Genomic DNA, 21,778 nt, shown 5'->3' on the forward strand with positions numbered 1-21,778 from the left:
CACTCATATATGAAAGATCAAGAGCTCAATGTGTCTAAATGAAAGATCGAGGGCTTAATGCACCAAATGATGAAAGATCAGGGGCTTAATGTGTCTAAATAAAAGATCGAGAGCTTAATGCACCAAACAATGAAAGATCAGGGGCCTCAGGATGCTTTTTGCCAAAAAGAATCTCTAAAAAGACATGTAATATGAAACGGATGTAGTAATATATTAGAGGCGGTTACGCTTTAAGTGAGTAGCCAGGAATAGGCCATCTCTCATCCGCAGTAAAAGAGAATATTTATGTATTTCACCCTATTATGATTACAGGTGTGGTACCCTTGTAGCTTTCTTTAATATGGGCCCTAATGTAGGCCCATTTCATTTATCTGGCTACCCTATTATCTTTCTTTAATATGGGCCCTAATATAGACCCATTTCATTTATCCGGCTGGGCCTTTGGGCCATGTTATTATAGAGAAATCAATAACAAATAAATTAGGGTCAATTACATCAGTATCATAGTTAAGTATAAAATTACAATTAAATCATATCACCAAACCTAATTTTTAATATGCCATTATTTTCTATATATTATGATTTTACACTATAATTTAAAAAATTAGACTCTAATTCATAAATCATAAACCCTAAAAAATATATTCTAGATTTCTAATTTATAAACTCTAATCCTTAAAATATATTAAAAATATTGATTTTACTAGTTTGACATAATCCAAAATTATGATTTGACATAGTTGTAAATAGTTTTTTAAAAGTGAAACATATGTAAACTACAGTCTTGATCACAGGCACCTTAATGAGCATGTAGAATTTGCTCATTAAGATGCATATTAAAATTGTTGTAAGAGAATTGCAGTTCTCTATAAATTCAAATTGTTGTAAGAAAATTCATATCTTTCAAATTGTTGTAAGAAAATTGCAGTTATCTATAACAGGGCCGGTCCTGATAATTTATGGGCCCTAGACGGAATAATAAAAGGAAAAATTACACAGAAATTCATACTTTAAAAACTATTTACAATTATATCAAGTCATGATTTTTGATTATGTTAAACTAGTAAAATTAGTACTTTTAATATATTTTAAGGATTGAAATTTATAAATTAGAAAATTAGAGTATATTTTCTAAGGGTTATGATTTATGAATTGGAGTCTGGAATTTTTAAATTATGGTGTAAAATCATAATATATAAAGAATAATGATATATTAATAATTAAATTTGGTGATATGATTTAGTTGTAATTTTGTGTTTAATTATGATATTCATGTATTTGACTCAATAATAAAGGGTCAAATACATGAATATCATAATTAAGTACAAAATTACAACTAAGTCATATTACCAAACTTAATTCTTAATATGTCATTATTCTCTATATATTATGATTTTACACTATAATTTAAAAATTCTAGACTCCAATTCATAAATCATAAACCCTAGAAAATATATTATAGACTCTAATTTATAAATTACAATCCTTAAAGTTTATTAAAATTACTGATTTTACTAGTTTGACATAATCCAAAATTATGATTTGACATAGTTGTAAATAGTTTTTCAAAGATGAATTTCTGTGTAATTTTCCCTAATAAATAAAGGCCCCTTTAATGGTTCAACAACAACAACAAAGCCTTAGTCCCGAAATGATTCGGGGTCGGCTAACATGAACCATCATATAAAACCGTGAAATCAAGTCGAGTCAGCAACACAAATTCGCCCCTTTAATGTTTACGTAAAAAAATTTAAAATTTATTTCAATACATGATAAATAGAAAAGTATTTCATTAATTCTTTATTTATCTTTATATTAAATCTATTTATTAAAAAATTATATCAATTTCCACGTGTATATATTACATGTCAAAAATTGTGTATTTTGTAAAAATAAATAAATAAATCGATTAATTTTTCATCCAAAATGTGTTAAATGATATTTATGGAAATATTTGAAGGAGAAAATATTACCAAATGGTATGATAACATTTTGTATATCAATAGCCCAAATAAAAGTTTAATTCTTAAATTAACCTTCAATCTATATTAAAAAAAATCAATTATACCTATTTTAATTTTAAAATATTAACCTAAATAATTTTTAAGGCTTTTTATATAAATAACACAATTGGTTGCAAAATTATAATTAAATTATATAGTCAAAATTACTTTTCAATATCTTAATATTTTTCATATATATGAAAAAATATATGAATTTATACTCTAATTAAAAAAATTAGACCCCAATTCATAAATTTCAAAGCTTAGTAAATATATTTTAGATTTTTAATTTATAAACCTTAATCTTAAAATATATTAATAATAATAAGGGAAAATTACAAAACTGGGTCAAATGGGAGGCCCATTTACATATTTAACCCATTTACTAATCTTACTACATATCTAGACTGATTTTGTGTGACTTTCCCATAATACCCTCAATATTTACGCGCGGCTCGCTCTATCCCGTCTGACTTCGCATATTCGACCATATGCGAAGCTGATGTTTGGATTTACTTAATGAATTTAGTTCGCATATGCGAAGCCTGCGAAGCTGAAGTTTGTTTTGCTTGATGAATTTAGTTCGCATATGCGAATGCTGTATATGACTTGAAGCTAATTCGCGAAGTGGTATATAACAAAAAATGGCAAACAACAACAGATTCTAACATTAAAATCATAACATTATCAAAATTTACAACAAGATTGCCACAATAACAACATTCAAATCGTAACATTATCAAAATTTACAACATGATTGCCACAATGAACTCTCCTAACGAATCATTTCAAAGTGAACCTAACTAATCTGGTACCAATATTGAAACGGATGAGTAATCTTGGTGGGCACCGTGAGACACATCCATCCCAAAATGTCTAGACTTCCAGACTTTTTGGGATGGACGTGTCCCACAGTGCACAGCAAGATTACTCATCCGTTTCAATATTGGTACCAGATTAGTTAGGTTCACTTTAAAGATTGGCACCATGGGATGGACGTGTCCCATGGTGCACCCAAAGATTGACACAATCTCTCCTAACTAACCATTTCAGGAGTGAATGTGTCAATCTTGGGGAAGTTCATCCCTATACAGGAAAGAAAGTCATCTCCCCTGCAGCCCAGTACGCCACCTTCCAGAAAGGGATGTTACGTATTCAACCACCTACAGAAAAAATTAATCGTGTTAGGCAGGGAAAAAAACGATTTTGGCTTCGCGAAATGAAGATTAGCGAAGCATGCGAATGTAAATGTGCAGGGAAAGAGGTGATTTTACTTCGCATACAGCCCCTTACACCCCTCAACTCTCCAAAAACATCACATACAGCCCCTTACACCCCTATGTTCGGTCAAAATATTGATCCGTGTAGAAAACGCGCTTGACTGTTGACCGCACCAATGCCATGTGTCACTTTTTTATTAAATTTTTCCAAGTGATTTCACCTCGACGACCACTACCGCCAACCTCAGCACCTCGATAAGGCTGCGACGACAAATAACGACAACACCTCGCATACAATAATCACTTGGAAAAATTTAATAAAAAAATAACATGTGTCATTGGTGTGGTCAACAGTCAAGCGCGTTATGTGGCATTGGTGTGGTCAACAGTCAAGCGCGTTTTCTACACAGGTCAATATTTTGACCGAACATATGGATGTAAGGGGCTGTATGTGATGTTTTTGAAAAGTTGAGGGGGTTGAGAGGTTGTTTCCTAAATTAAGGGGGTCCGGTGAAAAAAAGTTACAAGTTTAAAGGGTTGAGTGTCTCTTTTCGTAGTTTTTCTTACATATTATACCTAATAAAATTTAGTGGTCATGGGTACTTTTAAATTGTACGTTGGACAAGGTAGCATGTGAGCTGTAGTCCCACGGTGTCGTTCTGTCCGTCACGTTTGGAAAGGCCTAGCTGGCAAATTATTATGATTAAGCAAAGTCAAAATATCTGATTCTTTGTTCGTAAAAAAGCTTCAATGATGTCTCCACCTGGTTTTGGTTGTCCCATTCCCTTTTAATGGTTTAATACACAATTGAACCTCAACTTGTTTAAAAAATTGGCCCAAAAATCGGTCTAGGAGATCGTCTAGGCGGAAATTTTTACAACAGCGCTTCGATTTTCTCAAATCAGTACTATAAATAAGTTCACTGATTTTTGCCGTCCTAGGCGGCTTCACGCGGATCCATATGACTAGGCGGACTCAAACGACTCTTTCATAAAAATCGACTCTTAAATTTTATATTAATTTTCAATTTTAAATAAAATATTAAATAACCAAACACTAATTGGTAACCGTGTATCTAAACCTTATCCACTTGTCCGAACTGTTTATTGGATCTCTCTGATATCGATTTGTAAAACAGAACTAAGGTCAGAGAGGGGGCCAGAGTCCGGCGAACTCACTCTGATGCGGGTTGAAGAGTATGGACTAGTGGTGAGATAATAGTTAACGTACCGTAGTTTGTGACTATACTTGTCTATATATAGGGTTTAGACCAAAACCTTCCTTAACTAGGAGTCCTTTTGAGTAGGGGTGTGCATCGGTTCAAAACCGGATGAATCGAAAAAACCGAATACTGAAAGTACCAAAATAATTCATACTGACACCGAACCGAATAATATATAAAACCGAAATATAACCGAACTGAAATATTCGGTGCGGTTCGGTATTAAACCGCACAAACTGAATTTCATTAAAAAATAAAAACAATAAATCATTATATTTCATCATTAAATTTACCTTAACAATAAAAAATTTGAAATACTTTCAAAATATATTACTGTAGCCTATTATCTCAACAACAATAAACAAAATTAAACTTATAAATTTAAATATATGTATGTATATATATAAAATAATATAGAATATGTGTAATTCAGTGCAATTCAGTTTTTTACATTTTTTGTCAAACCGAACCGAATCGAATATCAAAATGCACTAAAAAATAAAACTGATGCCGAACCGAAGTGTAAAAAAACCGAACCCAAAATCGAATTTAATCGGTTCGGTTCGATATGCACACCACTACTTTTGAGTTTAGGATCTCCTTCTCCTGTAAGGAGTCTTGTCCTAGGAAAGTCCTTTTGTCACACGGAGCTCTAGTTATTCTCGAACATTCTCTCATGACTCCTAAGGCTTCCTAGAGACTTGCTTCTTCCCACATGACGTGATCGTGTAAAGGACCATAATATTATTATGCGTACCATGTCGTTTTACATGATATCATATGTTCCCTTTTTTATTTATAAATTCTTTCAGAATTTTAGATTTGTGCTGAAGGACCCTTTTTAGCTTTCAACTCGTGTTGTCTTGGTCTTTTTATTGTTGATACATGTGTCGATTTTATTCTTTAATTTTGACTGCTTTTGTCCACACACCTTACCAACGTGTCCTCCTTTTAACTGGACTGATAATCTGAATGAGCCGTATTTTTTTTTTGAAAAATGGCGACTGCCTTTAGTGATTCGCGACATTTATTATACATGGTGTGTAATTTTTTTTGCTAAATCAGTGTCTAATAGAAAAAATTCAGATTTAGAAGAGCCTAATTGGTGAAAAAAATAGAAATTTGGATTTAATTAGGGCCTAACAGGCCAAAAAAATTAGAAATTTAGATTTAAAAATGGTCTAACTGATAAAAAAAAAATAAAATTTTGGATTTAGAGAGAATTTAATGGGACCTGTGCCAATTTTGGATACTAATATAGCACACGAGCTAAATTTCTTGGAAACAGGGGGCCAGAATCACCAGAACCTTAAATTTTATGGAGACAGAGGGTCGAAAATACTCGTGGCCATGGTGGTTCTGGCGGCCGGAGGGGCACAAGCCCCTCTCTCCACCCCTGAATACAAGGCTGTAAATGAGTCGAACCGCTTATGAACGATTCGATATTTGGCTCAATAAAAGTTCGATTGTGTTTTATTCAATTTATAAACGGCCGGAGTTTGAACACAACGAAACTGAACATGCTCAATTATAGGTTCAAATTATAGGTTCAAAACAAATTTCATGAGAAAACTCAGTTATATTGTTCATGAACACATTTGGTACAATTATTTTATTAATAATAATATTTTTTATAAAGAGAAAATGTAAAACAATTGTAGGTTTAAGTAAAATTTAGTTTTATAGGTTTTAAAACTATGTAGTTTTATGTTAAATAAATTTTAAATTAATATAATTAATGAGGTGTTCGCGATCGAAGTTTTAATGAACTGGATTAACAAAAACTCGTGAACGAGCTTGCGAACAGCTCGTGAGCAGCTTATGAATAAAATATTAATAAAATATTAAACTCAAGTTTGGACTCGTCAATTTTCTGATGAATCGGATCTGAGCAGGACAAAACTCGGCTTGGTTCGATTACAACTTTACACACATTATTTTACAGATATAAATAATTTTACTTTCAACATTGGTAGCAAAAAGCAATTCTACCATTAACATTGTCAAATTGGACCAATTAAAGAAATAATTCATCAAACTGTCTTCTCAGTCATGAATTTTGTCATCGATACTTCACATATGAGTCATTTTATCACTTATTAATAACATATCATAAACATATGATTAGATATGAAAAAAATTTAAAAAAATTAAAAAATATACTATCTATTGTACGAGTTGGACAAAAAACATTCGAAATATTTCACCAAATTTATAAATATTAATCTCTAATTCTATTATTAAATCGTAAAAATATATTTTTTTAACACAAATTGATATGCAATTGGTACAGTGTAATGAACAAAATATCTATATTTTATAATAATATCTGTTAAAGGTAAAATTGTTCTTGACGGCCAATATTAGAGGTAAAATTATACAATTTTAAACGTAAAATATAAAATTATTTTTGACCGTAAATGTTAGGGGTATTTTCACACTTTATCCTCTTAAATTAATCAATTATAATAAGCACTGTTTTTTTACTTTAAAAAAAAAGAAACACTTTTTTTTTAAGTAAAGCGAATGTGACGTGGCTACAGCTAATTGACGGCATGGTCAAGGTAATCTCCCAGTGGGGTACCACTAAACAGTAACCATTTTGTATTCATCTCATTAACGGCGCCGTTTCACATGCCGACACTTTATAATAATCATTGGGTAAATTACATCCATGGTCACTAAACTTTACATATTTTAATATTGTAGCTACTGAACTTCAATTTTTAATAATATGACTATTGAACTTTACACTTTTTAAAACCGATGGCCACACAACTTTAATTAGCTACTCAAAATGATAATTAACAAACTCAAAATGAAAATATTCAAGAATTAAAGTTGTTAAGAACAATATTTATCTTGAAACCACATTTTTTTTTATTCAAGAATTCGACTCATGCAAAACGCCTTTTAAAAGATTACGTGGTACGAATAAGCCCTTATGGAATAAAAATTCGGCCGATTGTGAACCTTCAGGTACTGCCTTATTCAATGTTTGTTCAATTACTCTTTTACCTGCAAATGCAATATAAGCGTTAGGTTCAACAATAATAATATCCCCTAACATCCCAAAATTAGCTGTCACCCCACCTGTTGTAAGAGACGTAAGGATTGATACATAAAATAATTTTTTATTCGATTGATAATCATATAAAACAGAAGCTATTTTAGCCATTTGCATCAAGCTCAAACTTCCTTCTTGCATTCGTGCTCCTCCGGAAGCACACACTAAAATAAGAGGTAAAAATTGATTGGTAGCATACTCGATCAAACGAGTAATTTTCTCACCTACTACAGATCCCATACTACCCCCATAAATTGAAAATCCATAACCCTAACTACTACAGGAATGCCGTTTAGTTGATCTGTGCCTGTTTGAACAGCCTCGGTTAATCCTGTCGAGGTTAATAAAAGTTTTCAAGAACTAAATGTATAAAGTATAATGAACTTTTTGAATTTTTTATTTTGTATCCGGTCGTTTTGAGATGTTGAATGACCATCACTGTAAAAAGTATAAAGTTTAGTGAACGTATAATTAAGAATTGAAGTTCAATGACCATAATGTTAAAATTTGTAAATTTCAGTGTCAACAGGTGTAATTTACCCAAAAATCATTTCCTTTCATCGACATTACAACAGCTATACCACGTATACTACGCGCTTCCGACCCCAGCTCACCCCTCACTTTCACCGTGCGATCAATCTTTTCCCAAAAGTAATCAAAATCAGCGGTCACAAATAACACATGACTCAGATCAACGGGGTCCATTAAAGTAATCCAATGCTTATGCGACACACGATAGTTAGTACTATAAAATGCTCTAACAGAAATTCTAGACGTTGCTAAAAATTAGGTATTTACAATTTCTTTATTGAATTCCGCGTGTTTGGCGGTATCTAATTTATGGCGGAGCTTGAAGCTAATAAGAAGTTGGAAGCAGAATCGGTGGCGACTGAAGTTCCGGCGCCGGTACCGGCACCTGCGAAAGCAAAAAGCGATGTGGATGAGCATAACTCTACCGTTCCACCACCGGAAGAGAAGCACGACGATTCTAAAGCTCTCGCTGTAGTTGAAAGTACGTTTTCCGATTTCCCCCTTTTTTTTCTCACTCTGAGAAACTATTTGAAATTAAACTTATGAACATCCTCTGTTCATCATGGCTTGCTTCCAGAACTTTTTTCTCTCTCACATTTTCAATTATTTTTGTGTTAGATTGAAATATTTTTAGTAATTTTAGCTTAATTTTAGCCGGTTTCGCGTTTGGTTTCTGTATGCTGTTGTTGATAGGTAATATTAGTTGATTTTTCCCGTTGTTTTCAAAATTTTACTAAACACAGTTTTGGAATTAATTATTCCATAAAATGCAAAAATTAGTTTCGAAAAACAGAACCGGTCACTTAATTAATCAATTAGTTTTCAAGTTTTTTTCTTAATAATTTGCTTTCACTAATCTATTTGGGAATTCTTTTCCAAAGAATCGAAGTTTTTCTATGAACTTTAGCTTAAATTCATTTGAATTAGAAGTGGTTCAGATTTTTTCAGAATTAATTTTCACTACCGATTGAGTTTCATTTCTTTCTATAAACTTTAGCTTGAACTCATTTGAATTAGAAGCGGTTCAGATTTTTTCAGAATTAATTTTCACTACCGATTGAGTATCAATTCTTTCTATGAACTTTAGCTTGAACTCATTTGAATTAGAAGCGGTTCAGATTTTTTCAGAATTAATTTTCACTACCGATTGAGTTTCAATTCTTTCTATGAACTTTTGCTTGAACTCATTTGAATTAGAAGCGGTTCAGATTTCTTCAGAATTAATTTTCACTACCGTTTGAGTTTCAATTCTTTCCATGAGCTTTTGCTAGAACTCATTTGAATTAGAAGCGGTTCAGATTTTTTCAGAATTAATTTTCACTACCGTTTGAGTTTCAATTCTTTCTATGAACTTTAGCTTGAACTCATTTGAATTAGAAGCGGTTCAGATTTTTTCAGAATTAATTTTCACTACCGTTTGAGCTATAATCAAGCTGAACCATCGGATGCTCGGTTCATTAGAAAATTGAGGATTTCAAACCTGATATTTTTGTTCATGAGTTAGAAAATTGATGAATATGAGCATCTCGTTTATTTGTTCATGAGTTTTTTCGGTGAATATCTCGTTATTCATATTCATGGACAATGATGAACTTTACATCTAACTTTTTTTTTTTTCCGTATATACAAATATAATTGTTTCGTACCACTATAAAATGTTTCAAAATTGAGGCTAGATTTGGACTAGATTGGTTCGTTTTTTATAAACTTCTTGAATTTTTTTTAATAGATAATTAAATTGAATTTTATAACTAAATACAAATTCAATGAGTTAATTAACTAATTCCAACTTTAATTTTAATTTTCTAGAGATAGAGCTGAAAACATTTATGGTAGGATGATTTTAATGGCCGGAAGGGCCAGAACCATCCATGATAGAGTGGTTCCGGAAGCCAGAGAGCCTGGGCTCCCCCAAGCTCACCAGTCTCCTCCTCTTTGCTCGAGCTCATTATTTAGGTTCATTTGAATTTTTTTAACACAAAACTAATTTTAAAACATATGAAACTAGAATTTTATACCAAACTACGTCTTTTTACCTTACATTTTTCATTTGATAGAAATACCATTATTAAAAATTAATCGAATTACACTTGCTCACGAGCAGGGGCATAGACAGGGGGGTTCCGCCCTTCCGGCTGTCAGAACCACCTTAACCCCGGGTAGTTTTGGCCCTCATGTCTCAAATTTCTTTTATCGGATGTTGAATTAGTCCTCACAAGATGGTCCATTAAGAGTTAGCTTTGTCCAAAATTCAAAATTTAATATTTTGGGCCTATTAGAGACTTCCAAAATCCAAATTTCTAATTTTTTTTTGAGCCTGCTAGGCCTCTCTAAATACAAATTTCTAATTTTCTTTTAATCTGTTAGGCCGCTCTTAAATCCAAATTATTAAATTTTTTTTACGTGGTAGGGCCTCTCAAATAATTTTTTTTTAATTTTTTGATCGATTCGGCCCTCTCTAAATCCAAATTTCTTTACAAGCTAGAAATCTTAAACAAAATGTAGCTTAATTTTGAAAAATTGTACATTAATACTTAAAAGATGGTTATTGACCACTCAAATTATAACACGCAATGCATATATAAAAAAAAGCAAGTTCGATTTAGCTTTTTTTTTTTTTTTTTTTGGCTAACGCACGTGTAAAATCGGCTCTCCTAACTGAATAATCTTGTATTCGCCACTGCTCACGAATCTATTTATAAATATTATAATCGAATTTGTTCATAAACTTATAACCGACTCAGTCCGTTCTTGAGTTTTCGAGCTTAGTTTCTCAATACTCATGAATTGAGTCGAACACAATCCAAGCTTGAGCGGCTCGACTCATTTATTGCTTATAAAAATTGGTCTTTGTATGCACTAATTATTTAGGTCACATTATTTTAGTTTCCTGTAGAAATAATGTCCTTTAGTCATGGAATAATGGCATCCAAAGAAATTTAATTTTAATTAGTAGATATTGACCCCACTTACTTGGCATAATGGTATCCAAAGCTTGAGTATTGGCCCCCATGTCATTTATTCCTCCATTTATTAAAGCTTGATAAAGACATTTAATAATTGTTGTTTATTTTAGGTTTTGATAAAGAACTCTGTTACGATTGCTTTATTAGGTGTAACATGTACCCTTTCCTTTCCATTTAAAATTTAATTTCACCCAAACCATATATATATATGCATTATCCAACAAATATATATAATATATGATGCCTTCTATGCTTACTTTGTTTTGACAAAGTAAGCTTTACTTTGTTTTTTCTACCATTGGATGAGCTTACTTTGTCAAAGTTCATCACCATCCAATGGTGGAAAAAGCAAAGTAAGGCTTACTTTGTCAAAAAAAAAAGTAAATATAACCTAACCCTATATATATATATTACTCTCAAAAAAAAATATATATATTTTTTAATTTTAATTTTTACCCCAAAATTGGCCTCGAGATGGGGCATGCCCTCACCGCCGTGAAGGGATCCTCATATCCGATTTCGTAGGGATCCCTATATATATATATTAATTTTTATACTTGATAAATCTAGGCATAATACATCCGGGCTCTCCAAGTTGTCTAAAAACTGTAAGTGACCCTTGAATTTCAAAATATTAGGACTAATCCCCCCAACTTGCTTATATGTAATCACTCAATTTGCTTAGTTGGAACAAATAATCCATCAAATTGTTTATTTGAATAAATAACTCCTAAAACCAAAAAAATATTCAACATAACGTGACAACAGAAATAAAAGATGTCCTAAATATCTGCTGGTACCTCTAACTAATTTGCTTATACATCAACAAAATGGCAAAAATCACATATATTAACCTATTTGGGGGTTTATTTGTTCTAAATAAACAACTTGAGGGGATAGTTGTATATTTTGAAATTCAGGGTCAGTTTTTGAACAATTGGAAAGGTTGGGGACGTATTGGGCTATAAATCTAATCATAGCACTAATTAAAAAATTATACATATGTTTCTAAAAAGCCTTATACATATTATCAATAATTAACTAAAATGTTTAATTATTAAATTTTCTTTTGAGAAAAATTATTAATAGTTTTGATATTTTATTTATCTGATTTTTTTTTTATTTTATATAAATTTAGTTTTTAATTAAGATTTAAAAAAATAAAAATAAAGAAACAGATTCTCCGAAATAGTCAAGAAGAGAATGATTTCCCACCCTGTTACAATCCTAGGCTCTTGGACTCGTGGGGTGGACTTCACGTTGGCATTTTAAAGAGGGTATAACTTATAAGCTTTAAAATTTTCAGATAAATTTATTCAAATACTATTGCTAACTGCACTTTTTTTTTTTTTTTTTTTTGAAGTTTGGGATCGGCTCGAGTACCGAGCCTTAGGTTTAGCTTAAAAGTTTACAAACAAACTCGATTATTTTTAATTATTATATATATTTAATATATATTCCATTTCTTAAATTTTTTATTTTATTAATTATTATTAGTTTTTTAAAAGAATTATTATTATTATTATTAGTTTTTCATCATTATTCACGATTCATGTAAAATTTAATCCATCCAAAAAAATGACACAAAAAAGCTTTGGATCTTTAGCTGGAAAATTAGGTTTTGATCAAGAATAAATTACATTATAAGTTTTAATATATATTTCACTGTTTAAAATTTTCCGCGACTTTGTGTTCTCTGACCACAAGTAGCATCTATTATTGTTGATCTCGGCCATAACATGTGATTGTTTTTTTTAAACATTTTAAACTCATGTGTCGAGAGTATGTTATAAACAATTTTTTTTCGTGCTAGACTACTTATTCTATACATTATGATGAATTTGGCTAAAGCTCGATAAAAGCTCAGCTAAGTCAAAATCGGTTTGCGAGGGCTGGACTCGAGATATTAACAAGCTAATACCAAACCTATTTAGATTCGGACTCACTCAGCTCATTTACACCTCTAAATATACTACTCGAAACTAATAACCAATTATATATATACACTGTTTGTGGACCCCACTATACGATAGCGGGATCCACAAATAATATATTTTCATTGGTTGGTAATTACAACTAAAATTACAAATTGACTATGATAGCATATTATAGTTTCTTCTTAATAAGGCTCCTTTTATGACGTAAATGATGAAGCTATTAACAGCATAAAATGTTTTCCTTTTGGTAACAGAGGTGGCAGTAGAACCTGATTCAAAGAGGTCTTCAAGGGGATCACTTGACAGAGGTAAAGTCTTGCTGATGCTAACTTTTTTGGCAAAAAAATATTATGCGTTTTATTTATTAGTCCTTAATTTTTTATTTGAATACATTAAGATGGTTATCTTTTGTTTTTGGTTGCATTAAGTCTTTACTTACCAAATTAATTAGCTGTGAACATTTCATTCAGGTTAAAAGAAGTTATTCATTTCATTTGGGTTAGAAAGTATATATCTTTTTTTTTTTTTTTTTTTTTTTTACGGTTGGAAGGTTTTTACAGTTTCCTAGTCACATGACATATATCAAAATTGCAAAAACTACTTTCAAACCTTAAAAGAATATAAATTTCAAATTTCGAATTCAAGTGAAATGAATAATACTTCAAGTTTTATGTTCAAAACTGATTTTTTGATCTTTAGGGACTTAACAAGATAAAAATAAAAGATTAGAGGTTTAGTGTATTCAAATAAAAGATCAAGGATTCAATGAACCACAAAAAATTGAAATTTGACTCAGAATATATACATATTTTTTTTCCATCTTCCATTAACATGCTCGGATTGGGACCATATACTCTATTTTGATTCAGCTTTGTTGCTCAAACAGTTTTTACTTTTTAGTTTATTTTGGAATTAAGGGTCAAAATGGCAGTTGAAGTTGGTAGACAAGGTCAGTTTAGCTTAAATCGAAGTTTAGGTATCAACTCGAGTCTGTAGTTGCAAAAATTGACAAATTAGCCCAAAAACAATCCGTTTTAATACTTAAAAGTTTATCAAATTTGGGTTAATTTGTCAAGTTTTTCCAACGTCGAGATTAAATTGATACCTAAACTTCGATATGTACTAAACTGATCATATCTGCCAACTTCCGGTGATTTTGACCCTAATTCGTTTATTTTTATTGCTTTCTAACGTCAAGTAATGTTGCATTTTCCCAGATGTTGCTCTTGCGGAACTTGAAAAGGATAAGACAAATTCCTTCATTAAGGCATGGGAAGAGAGCGAGAAGTCCAAAGTAGAGAATAAGTAAGAAACCATCTCATCTATCCTCCTTGTTTCATGGCCACTAAACTTTACTATTTTTCAGGCACTAAATTCCAAAATATAACACAAAAGTCATTCAACTTTGCACTTTCTAACATATTGTTACTAAATTCAATTAACCCCTCAAAATGACCGTTTTCAAAATTTTCGTTTTGAGGTTATTTAGGTGTTGTTTAGTTAGGAGAGCGAACGATTTTTTAGAGAGCTCCACATATGGTGATTTTAGAAAATAAAAAACCTGGTTTCATTGTAATGCCGTTCTAAACAACTTTAATTCTTCAATATTTTCATTTTGAGGCATTAGTTAAAGCTTTAGTGGCCATATTATCACATCTATGACTACTAAACTTTACTCATTTTCACCGTATGGTCACTAGACTTCAAAACGTAGCATAAACATCAATTGATTTTACATTTTTTAACATTATAGCCGCTAAATTTCGATTAACGCTTTAAAATGACCAGTGCTCATATAAAAAAAAGGCCTAAACCATATGCAGCCCCTTGAACTTATCAATTTTGGTCATTTTACCCTAACTTACGTGGACGACCTATTTGCCCTCTCAACTATTTAAAAGTGGTATTAGCAACCCCCTATTTTCATTATAATGGAAACAAAATGAGATTCCAACATTAGTACAAGTGTTCGTGGAAGTATTGGAACCAGCCTGCATATATACTACCTCATTTGCAGTTTGTTTTATTAGTGCATAACCATATATGCAATTTCTACAAGAGAACTTGTATACTGTCTGTACTAACCTCATTTGAAGCTTATTTTAGTGGTGCACAACTCTTTTTTATTATGACCGTGGTGCTTGCAATGAGAAATGTCATAATTGTTTCCGTTATAATGAAAATAGGGGGTTGCTAATGCCACTTTTAAATATTTGAAGGGGCAAATGGGTCGTCCCGTAAGTTCAGGGAACAAAATGACTAAAAGTGACAAGTTCAGTAGGCTGCGGATGGTTTAGGCAAAAAAAAAAAAATTCAAAAATTGATTATATTCTAAGGAACTTTAATTTTCAACTTTTTTGTTTGGCGGTTATTTAGGAGGGGTAGAAAGTGAATTTTTAAAAAGAGAAAGCTCGGAAAATGGTGAAGTTGGAAAATAAAAAATGTGGTTTTAAATAACATTAGTTCTGGTAAATTTTCATTTTGAGGCTGTTAACAGTAATTTTGAAATGGTAATTGAAATCAGTGGTCATAATATTAGGAAGTGTAAATTGAATGAATTTTATGTTAAATTTTGAAATTTACTCGGAGTTTAGTTGTTCAAACTTTATTAATCATGTTTATAATATTGAATAGGGCACAAAAGAAGCTTTCCTCTGTTCTTGCATGGGAGAACAGCAAGAAGGCAGCATTGGAAGCCAAGTTGAGAAAGACTGAGGTAATAATCAATAAACTAATTTATTAAGGTTCTAAAGTCAATATTTATTTCAACATTATGCATTTGCCTTTTGGATAGCGCTCTAATCGAGCTGAGCTGAGTTTTGTCCTGCTCATATTCGGCTCGGTAGAAAATGAACGAGCTTGAACTCGGTTTATTAAGAAAGATATTTGATTGTAAGCTGTCATGGAACCGTTTTAACTAAAAGCTCAATCTGATAGTTAAGATCCAATCATAGATCTTATATTAATCTGTGACACACCCTCGAATCCTCGACCGTTTGGTCCTAGAGGCTTTGATATCATGGAACTGTTTTAACTAAAAGCTCAAACTAATAGGTAAGGCCCAATCATAGATCTTATATTAATCTCTTACATAAGTTGCTTGTCAATTCTATTCATGAACTTTGCTCTCATTAAATGAGTTACGTAGTTTTGAAACTTGCAGAATTAAAGTTTCACATAAAACTACTTAGTTTTGCATTTCCTCATTATAGAAATACTTTTATTAAAACAAAAAAACGAACCAAGATTGCTCATAGACATATTCATGAACATTATAATTGAGCTAGTTTACGAGCATGTTCAGCTTGTTTACGAGCATGTTCTGTGTCAATGAACCAATTAAATTAAAAGTATAAGTTGATAGTTAAAGCTCAAGAATAGCTTTTATTATTATTTCTGACATACTCGTGAGCTTCAAGCGTGTAAAAGAAAGGAACCAATTGAAGTAAAAGTTTAAGCTGGTAGTTAGGTCAAAAAAATAGCTTTTATCATTATTATCTCTGACACATCACCGCATTCGAATGCTCCTTAAGCGTCAAGCCTGTAAAATACAGGCTCATTTTACCATGTGTTGAAATTTCATCAATAAAATAGAGTTGTCAGGATGTGGACTCTCGACCGTTTGATCTAAGAAGTTGTGATACCATGTCAAAAAACTAATTGAACTAAACACTTAAAGCTGATAGTTAAGGTTCAATAATAATTTTTACTATTATCTCTGCCATATTCTACACGCGAATGCCCCGTGGGCTTCAAGCGTGTAAAACATCGACTCATCCTAACATGTGTTGAAATTCCATTAATAAATGAGGTTGTCAGGATTTGAACCCTCGATCGTTTGGTCTAAGTAAGAGGTTGGCTCTGATATCATATCAAGGATTAATTTGGTAGTTAAGGTCTAAGAATAATTTTTTATTATTGTTTCTGACACATCCCGCACGTGAATGCCTCATGGGCTTCAAGCGTGTAAAAGACATGTTTATCCTACGGTGTGTTAATATTCCATCAATAAATGAAGTTGTCAAGTTTGAACCCTTGATCGTTTGGTCTAGAAGTCTCTATTACCATGTCAAAGCACGGATTGAGTTAAACAATATTAAGCATATAGTTAAGATCCAGTCCGACATTCACAAACCCATAGCTGAAGCTCCTCATGAGTAAGGGTGTGTATCGGTTCAAAACCGAACCGAATACCAAAATTACCAAAATAATTGACACAGACACCGAAACCAAATAACATGTAAAACCGATAGAATATTGAACCAAAACATTAGGTTTGGTTCGGTTTTAAACCGAAAAACCGAATTTTAGTTAAAAAAAATAAAAGTAACAAATAAAATCATTATATTACCTCGTTCAATTTACCTCAATAATAAAAAAATTTGAAATATTTTTTAAATATATTTATATTAGCTTATTGGCAAGATCAACAACAATAAAAAAAAAATTAAACTAGTAAAATTAAATATATGTGTACACATATAATAATGTATAATATATGTAATTCGGTGCCATTCGGTTTTTTACATTTTTTTTTGTCAAACTGAACCGAACCGAATACCGAAATGCACTTAAAAATAAAACTGATGCCCAACCGAAATGTTAAAAAAAGAATCGAAAAACGAATTCGATCGGTTCGGTATGCGGTTTAAACCGAACCGATGAACACCTCTACTTGTGAGCTTTCGAGTTGAGTTTTTCCATGTGCAAGCTTGACTTGTTTACGAATCGTGAACCAATTGAACTAAACACTTAAGCTTATAGTTAATACCCAATAAAAACTTTTATTAATAAAAACTTTTATTATTATGTCTGACGTTCACAAACCCATAGCCAAAATCCCTTGTTGCGAGCTTTTGAATCGAGTTTCGCCGTAGTTAAACTTGACTTGTTTACGAATCATGTTTAAACTCAGTTCGGATAATCATCTAATTGATTTTCGGGCTCTAATACTCTATCCGGTCGTTATGTTATTTATGAAACCTGTTCCTAAAATTGGCAGGAACAACTGGAGAAGAAAAAGGCAGCTTATGCAGAGAAAATGAAAAACAAAGTAGCTTTGATTCACAAAGAAGCTGAAGAAAGAAGAGCAATGGTTGAAGCTACACGAGGACAACAAATCCTCACTGCCGAAGAAATGGCTGCTAAATACCGCGCAACTGGCCAAGCTCCAAAGAAATTCCTTGGTTGCTTCTAATTCAGCATTTTTCCAAACTTTTGTATGCTTTTTTGGTTGTGAATTTGTTTATTTACTTGTATTTTTCATATATTTATATCAAAATCTGTTTCTATCATCCAAATATGTGTATAGAAGAACTACGATTAACACTTTCTGTGAAGGTTTAGTGTCAGTTTGTTTCCATTTCTCGGAACTGCCTTTTGGATTCATATAAGATCTATGATTGGACCTTTAACTATAAGACATATTTAAGGAGCCATATAGTTTCATCATATAAGATATATTCATTTGGTACGTGATGCTAATATCAGCGGGAGCCCCAACATTGAATCATGGGTCTAATACCATGTAAATAAAGGTCTAACTCACTCCAAAATATACCTCAAAGGGTGAGGATTTCCTCACATATTTAAGGAGCCACGTAGTGTGGGATGTCTAACATTCGTATAGTCATATCAACTTGCGATGTTTCGATAGTATCCTTAATTTGTTTAACATGTAGTTAGTTAATTTCTCTGTTGCAAAGAAGTAAAATGTTTGCGAAAGTTCGTTGTATGTGCTTTGGTAAAGTCAAACAAATTGATACTTAAGCAAGGTTGTAAAAGACGACGGACGTTAGTCAGACGGATAGGGTCTTCGGATATTAATTGGATTTGTATTTTTTTTTATATTTTTATAATTTTTAGTAAATAAATTATTATATAAATATAAGTAAAATATGATTTTTTTTTTTATTGGAAGTGAGGAGGGAAGCAAAAGATAGGACATCCCAACTATGTTAGCACCCCCTAAAGACTCTCGCTCCGACCCGTTTTATTAAAGGAAGGAAGAAAAAAGTTCGAGCCATCAAAAGTAAAGAACGAAATTAAGTAAAACGGAAACAAGCTCGTTCCCCAAGCGTTCTCTCTAATTAAGAGCTGACAAAAATCCGGAGGCGTATCCCACCAACAATTGTCTGTGCTGATGCGTCCGTGGTTGGTAAGCTGATCCGCCACTTGGTTTCTCCTTCGCGATAAATGTGCGAAGCTGTGAATTGCATTTGCTGTAGAATCCGAAGGCAATTCGACCACTGCGTTCTTAATTGCCATGAGACCAGATGCGTCTTCGACTTCAGGGTATTGACCATGTACACTGAGTCGCTTTCTAACCATAAACTATGTCATCCTCGTGCTCAGCATATGCAACGGCTGTTGTCGCTTCAAGTTTCGCCATATGCGGGAAAGGCGAAACCGAAGGAAAAGCGAACGCCCCAAGCGCCCTGACCTGATGATTCTTGAAAATGCCGCCACATCCAGCGGTCGGGGTAACTACTGAGTATGAATTGTATTATGTAAAAATAATAATATAAAATATTTTAAGCTAGAAAACAGTATATTTTAATATTTGTTACATTATTGTCCTTAAAAAAATAAAAACGTCTCAATAAAATAACATTAATAATAATGTGTCAAAAAATAATATTAATATCCTTAAAATTAGCATTTAATTGTTTTAGGTATTTTCTTTTAGTTTTTGGCTATTTAATAATTTATTTAAAATTGAAAAATTTTACATAAAATTAATTGCCAATTTTTAAAAATGGACCGCCAAGGGCTGTCTGGGAGCCGTCTAGGTCCGCTTGGGGTCATCTAGACGGGCAAAAATGGTAAACCGATTTAAGGAAATCAGGACAATGTTCTAAAAATTCCTGCTTAGACGCTGTCTATACTGATTTTTAGAACACTGTACATAAATGACATGTCTCACTTGAACTAACACCAAGTAAAAAACAAGGTTTAATACATCATTTCCCCAGAACTTGTCCAAAATGGTTGATTGCACCCCTGAACTTTTAAAGTGTTTCGATAGCCTCTTGAACTTATATAAAATATTCAGTTAGCCCCCTAAACATGTGTAAAATGTAATCAATTAATCATTCGGTTGTAAAAAAGTAAGTCAAATGCGGAAGATATGTTACACGTGTCTTAGAATGTTATTACATACTTCATAAAATAGATTAAAACATGTTAAAAAAGAATTTCTTACTTATTCAACTATCAAATATTTTTTTCTCTAATATTATAATCGCATACCCCGACCTTTACGCGGGGCGTATCGTCATTTACGCGGGGCATAAAACATGGTGTCAGAAATAATTGCCTTATCCGCAGGCACCATGTGGAAATGACTCAGCATACGCGGGGCGTGTGACACCTTACGCGGGGCGTATGACACATGTCGGAAATGATTGGTCTAATCCTGAAAGTCAGACTGCATTGTCTCCCGGAGTCAACTCTCCATACGCGGGGCGTATCACCATTTACGCGGGGCATAAAAGGTAGTTCTTCAACGTAAAAAGATCAGAGACTCTTTTACGCGGGCGTACTTCAGCTACGCAGGGCGTATTTGAGACAATTAGACATAGAATTGGTCCACATACAGGAGATTTCTGACGGAATGGGCACTTACGCGGGGCGTATATCACCTTACTCGGGGCGTATCATGGGATTTTTGCACCAAATAATGTTGCTCCATACTTGTACCTTGTGAAGTTACAATTCTACCCCTAGCTTGATGTATAAATAAGAGTGACTAGCACTGTTGAGCGATTTCCGCAAGTGCACGGTATACGCTTGTAGTAATAAAAGATATCGATCCCACAGGGAACGTTTTTTAACAAAACTTATTTATAATCGGTTAAAATTACTTTAAGGTTTATAATATGGGAAAATCGTTTAATCGGTTTTGGTTTAGAAATTGCTAGAATAAGAATTAGATTAGAATATGAAGATGTTAGAAAATATCTGATTTAAGAATGAATTCGCAAAACAGGAACGTTTTAGTACTTTAGAAAAGTAAACAAGTATATTTGTTTGCATTAAGCAAAGAAAACAACTTTAAACTTTGTACGAATTATAAAGATGAAATAAATGACGGAACCTCTAATTAATTGGCTTTGAACATGACAAAACCCTTTCGGGATAAATTGCCCTTAATCAAATTAAAACTCTTTCGAGATAATAATTTGCCTAAGTGTTCAACAAAGTTTCCTTGTAAAGATTTTGGATTAAATACGTTTTAATGAAAACACCAGCAGTCACTTTAGTGGATTGGTTACCATAAGTGCTGCATAAAAATCTATCGAATAGAACGGACTTTATTAGATGAAATATAAATTGATACAAGTTTACAGAGAACATGGAGCATTGAATTCTTCGACGGCGTGCAAGTGAACGGGTTGTCAATCCTTTCCTTGGGTTTCGTTAGAGTTTGTCAGACTCAGGGGCGAATCCTCTACTCAATCTTCTCGCTGAATCTTCGTAATAGAGACTAGGTCGGTCCACTACCAAAATGTAAACTAAACTGGAACAATGTCTAAACGCTACTGAATTTGTTATTATTGAATAAACAATGTGTGTACATCATATTGCTTTTGAACAGAATCGAAATCTAACTTTTGAATCACTTGATTCAGAATTTCTGCATAAATTCTACACTAATCTCTTTCTTCTACACATATATCTTTCTATTTCTATTCATTTCAACTCTCCATCAACTCTTTATTTATAGATGTTGAAGATTCTTGATCGAAGTGTCGTGTCCGTTGTGAAGGATCGTGTCCGCTGCAAAAGGACGTCTTTATCCACCCGAACGATCGCGTTCCGTCGAAAACG

The 21,778-nt window shown here is 32.4% G+C and overlaps 1 protein-coding gene across 1 annotated transcript; it reads left to right on the forward strand.

Moving 5' to 3' along the window:
• The first annotated feature begins 8,286 nt into the window (after positions 1-8,286).
• Positions 8,287-18,308, forward strand: LOC136220765 (uncharacterized protein At3g61260-like). The gene is made up of 5 exons (XM_066008550.1): positions 8,287-8,524; positions 13,201-13,254; positions 14,164-14,251; positions 15,581-15,662; positions 17,949-18,308. The coding sequence occupies exons 1-5, from the start codon at positions 8,353-8,355 to the stop codon at positions 18,141-18,143; spliced, it is 591 nt and encodes a 196-aa protein (XP_065864622.1). The 5' UTR covers positions 8,287-8,352; the 3' UTR covers positions 18,144-18,308.
• Positions 18,309-21,778: the final 3,470 nt, after the last annotated feature.

This window comes from Euphorbia lathyris, chromosome 2, assembly GCF_963576675.1.
Source record: "Euphorbia lathyris chromosome 2, ddEupLath1.1, whole genome shotgun sequence".
In the NCBI taxonomy this organism is placed as follows: domain Eukaryota; kingdom Viridiplantae; phylum Streptophyta; class Magnoliopsida; order Malpighiales; family Euphorbiaceae; genus Euphorbia; species Euphorbia lathyris.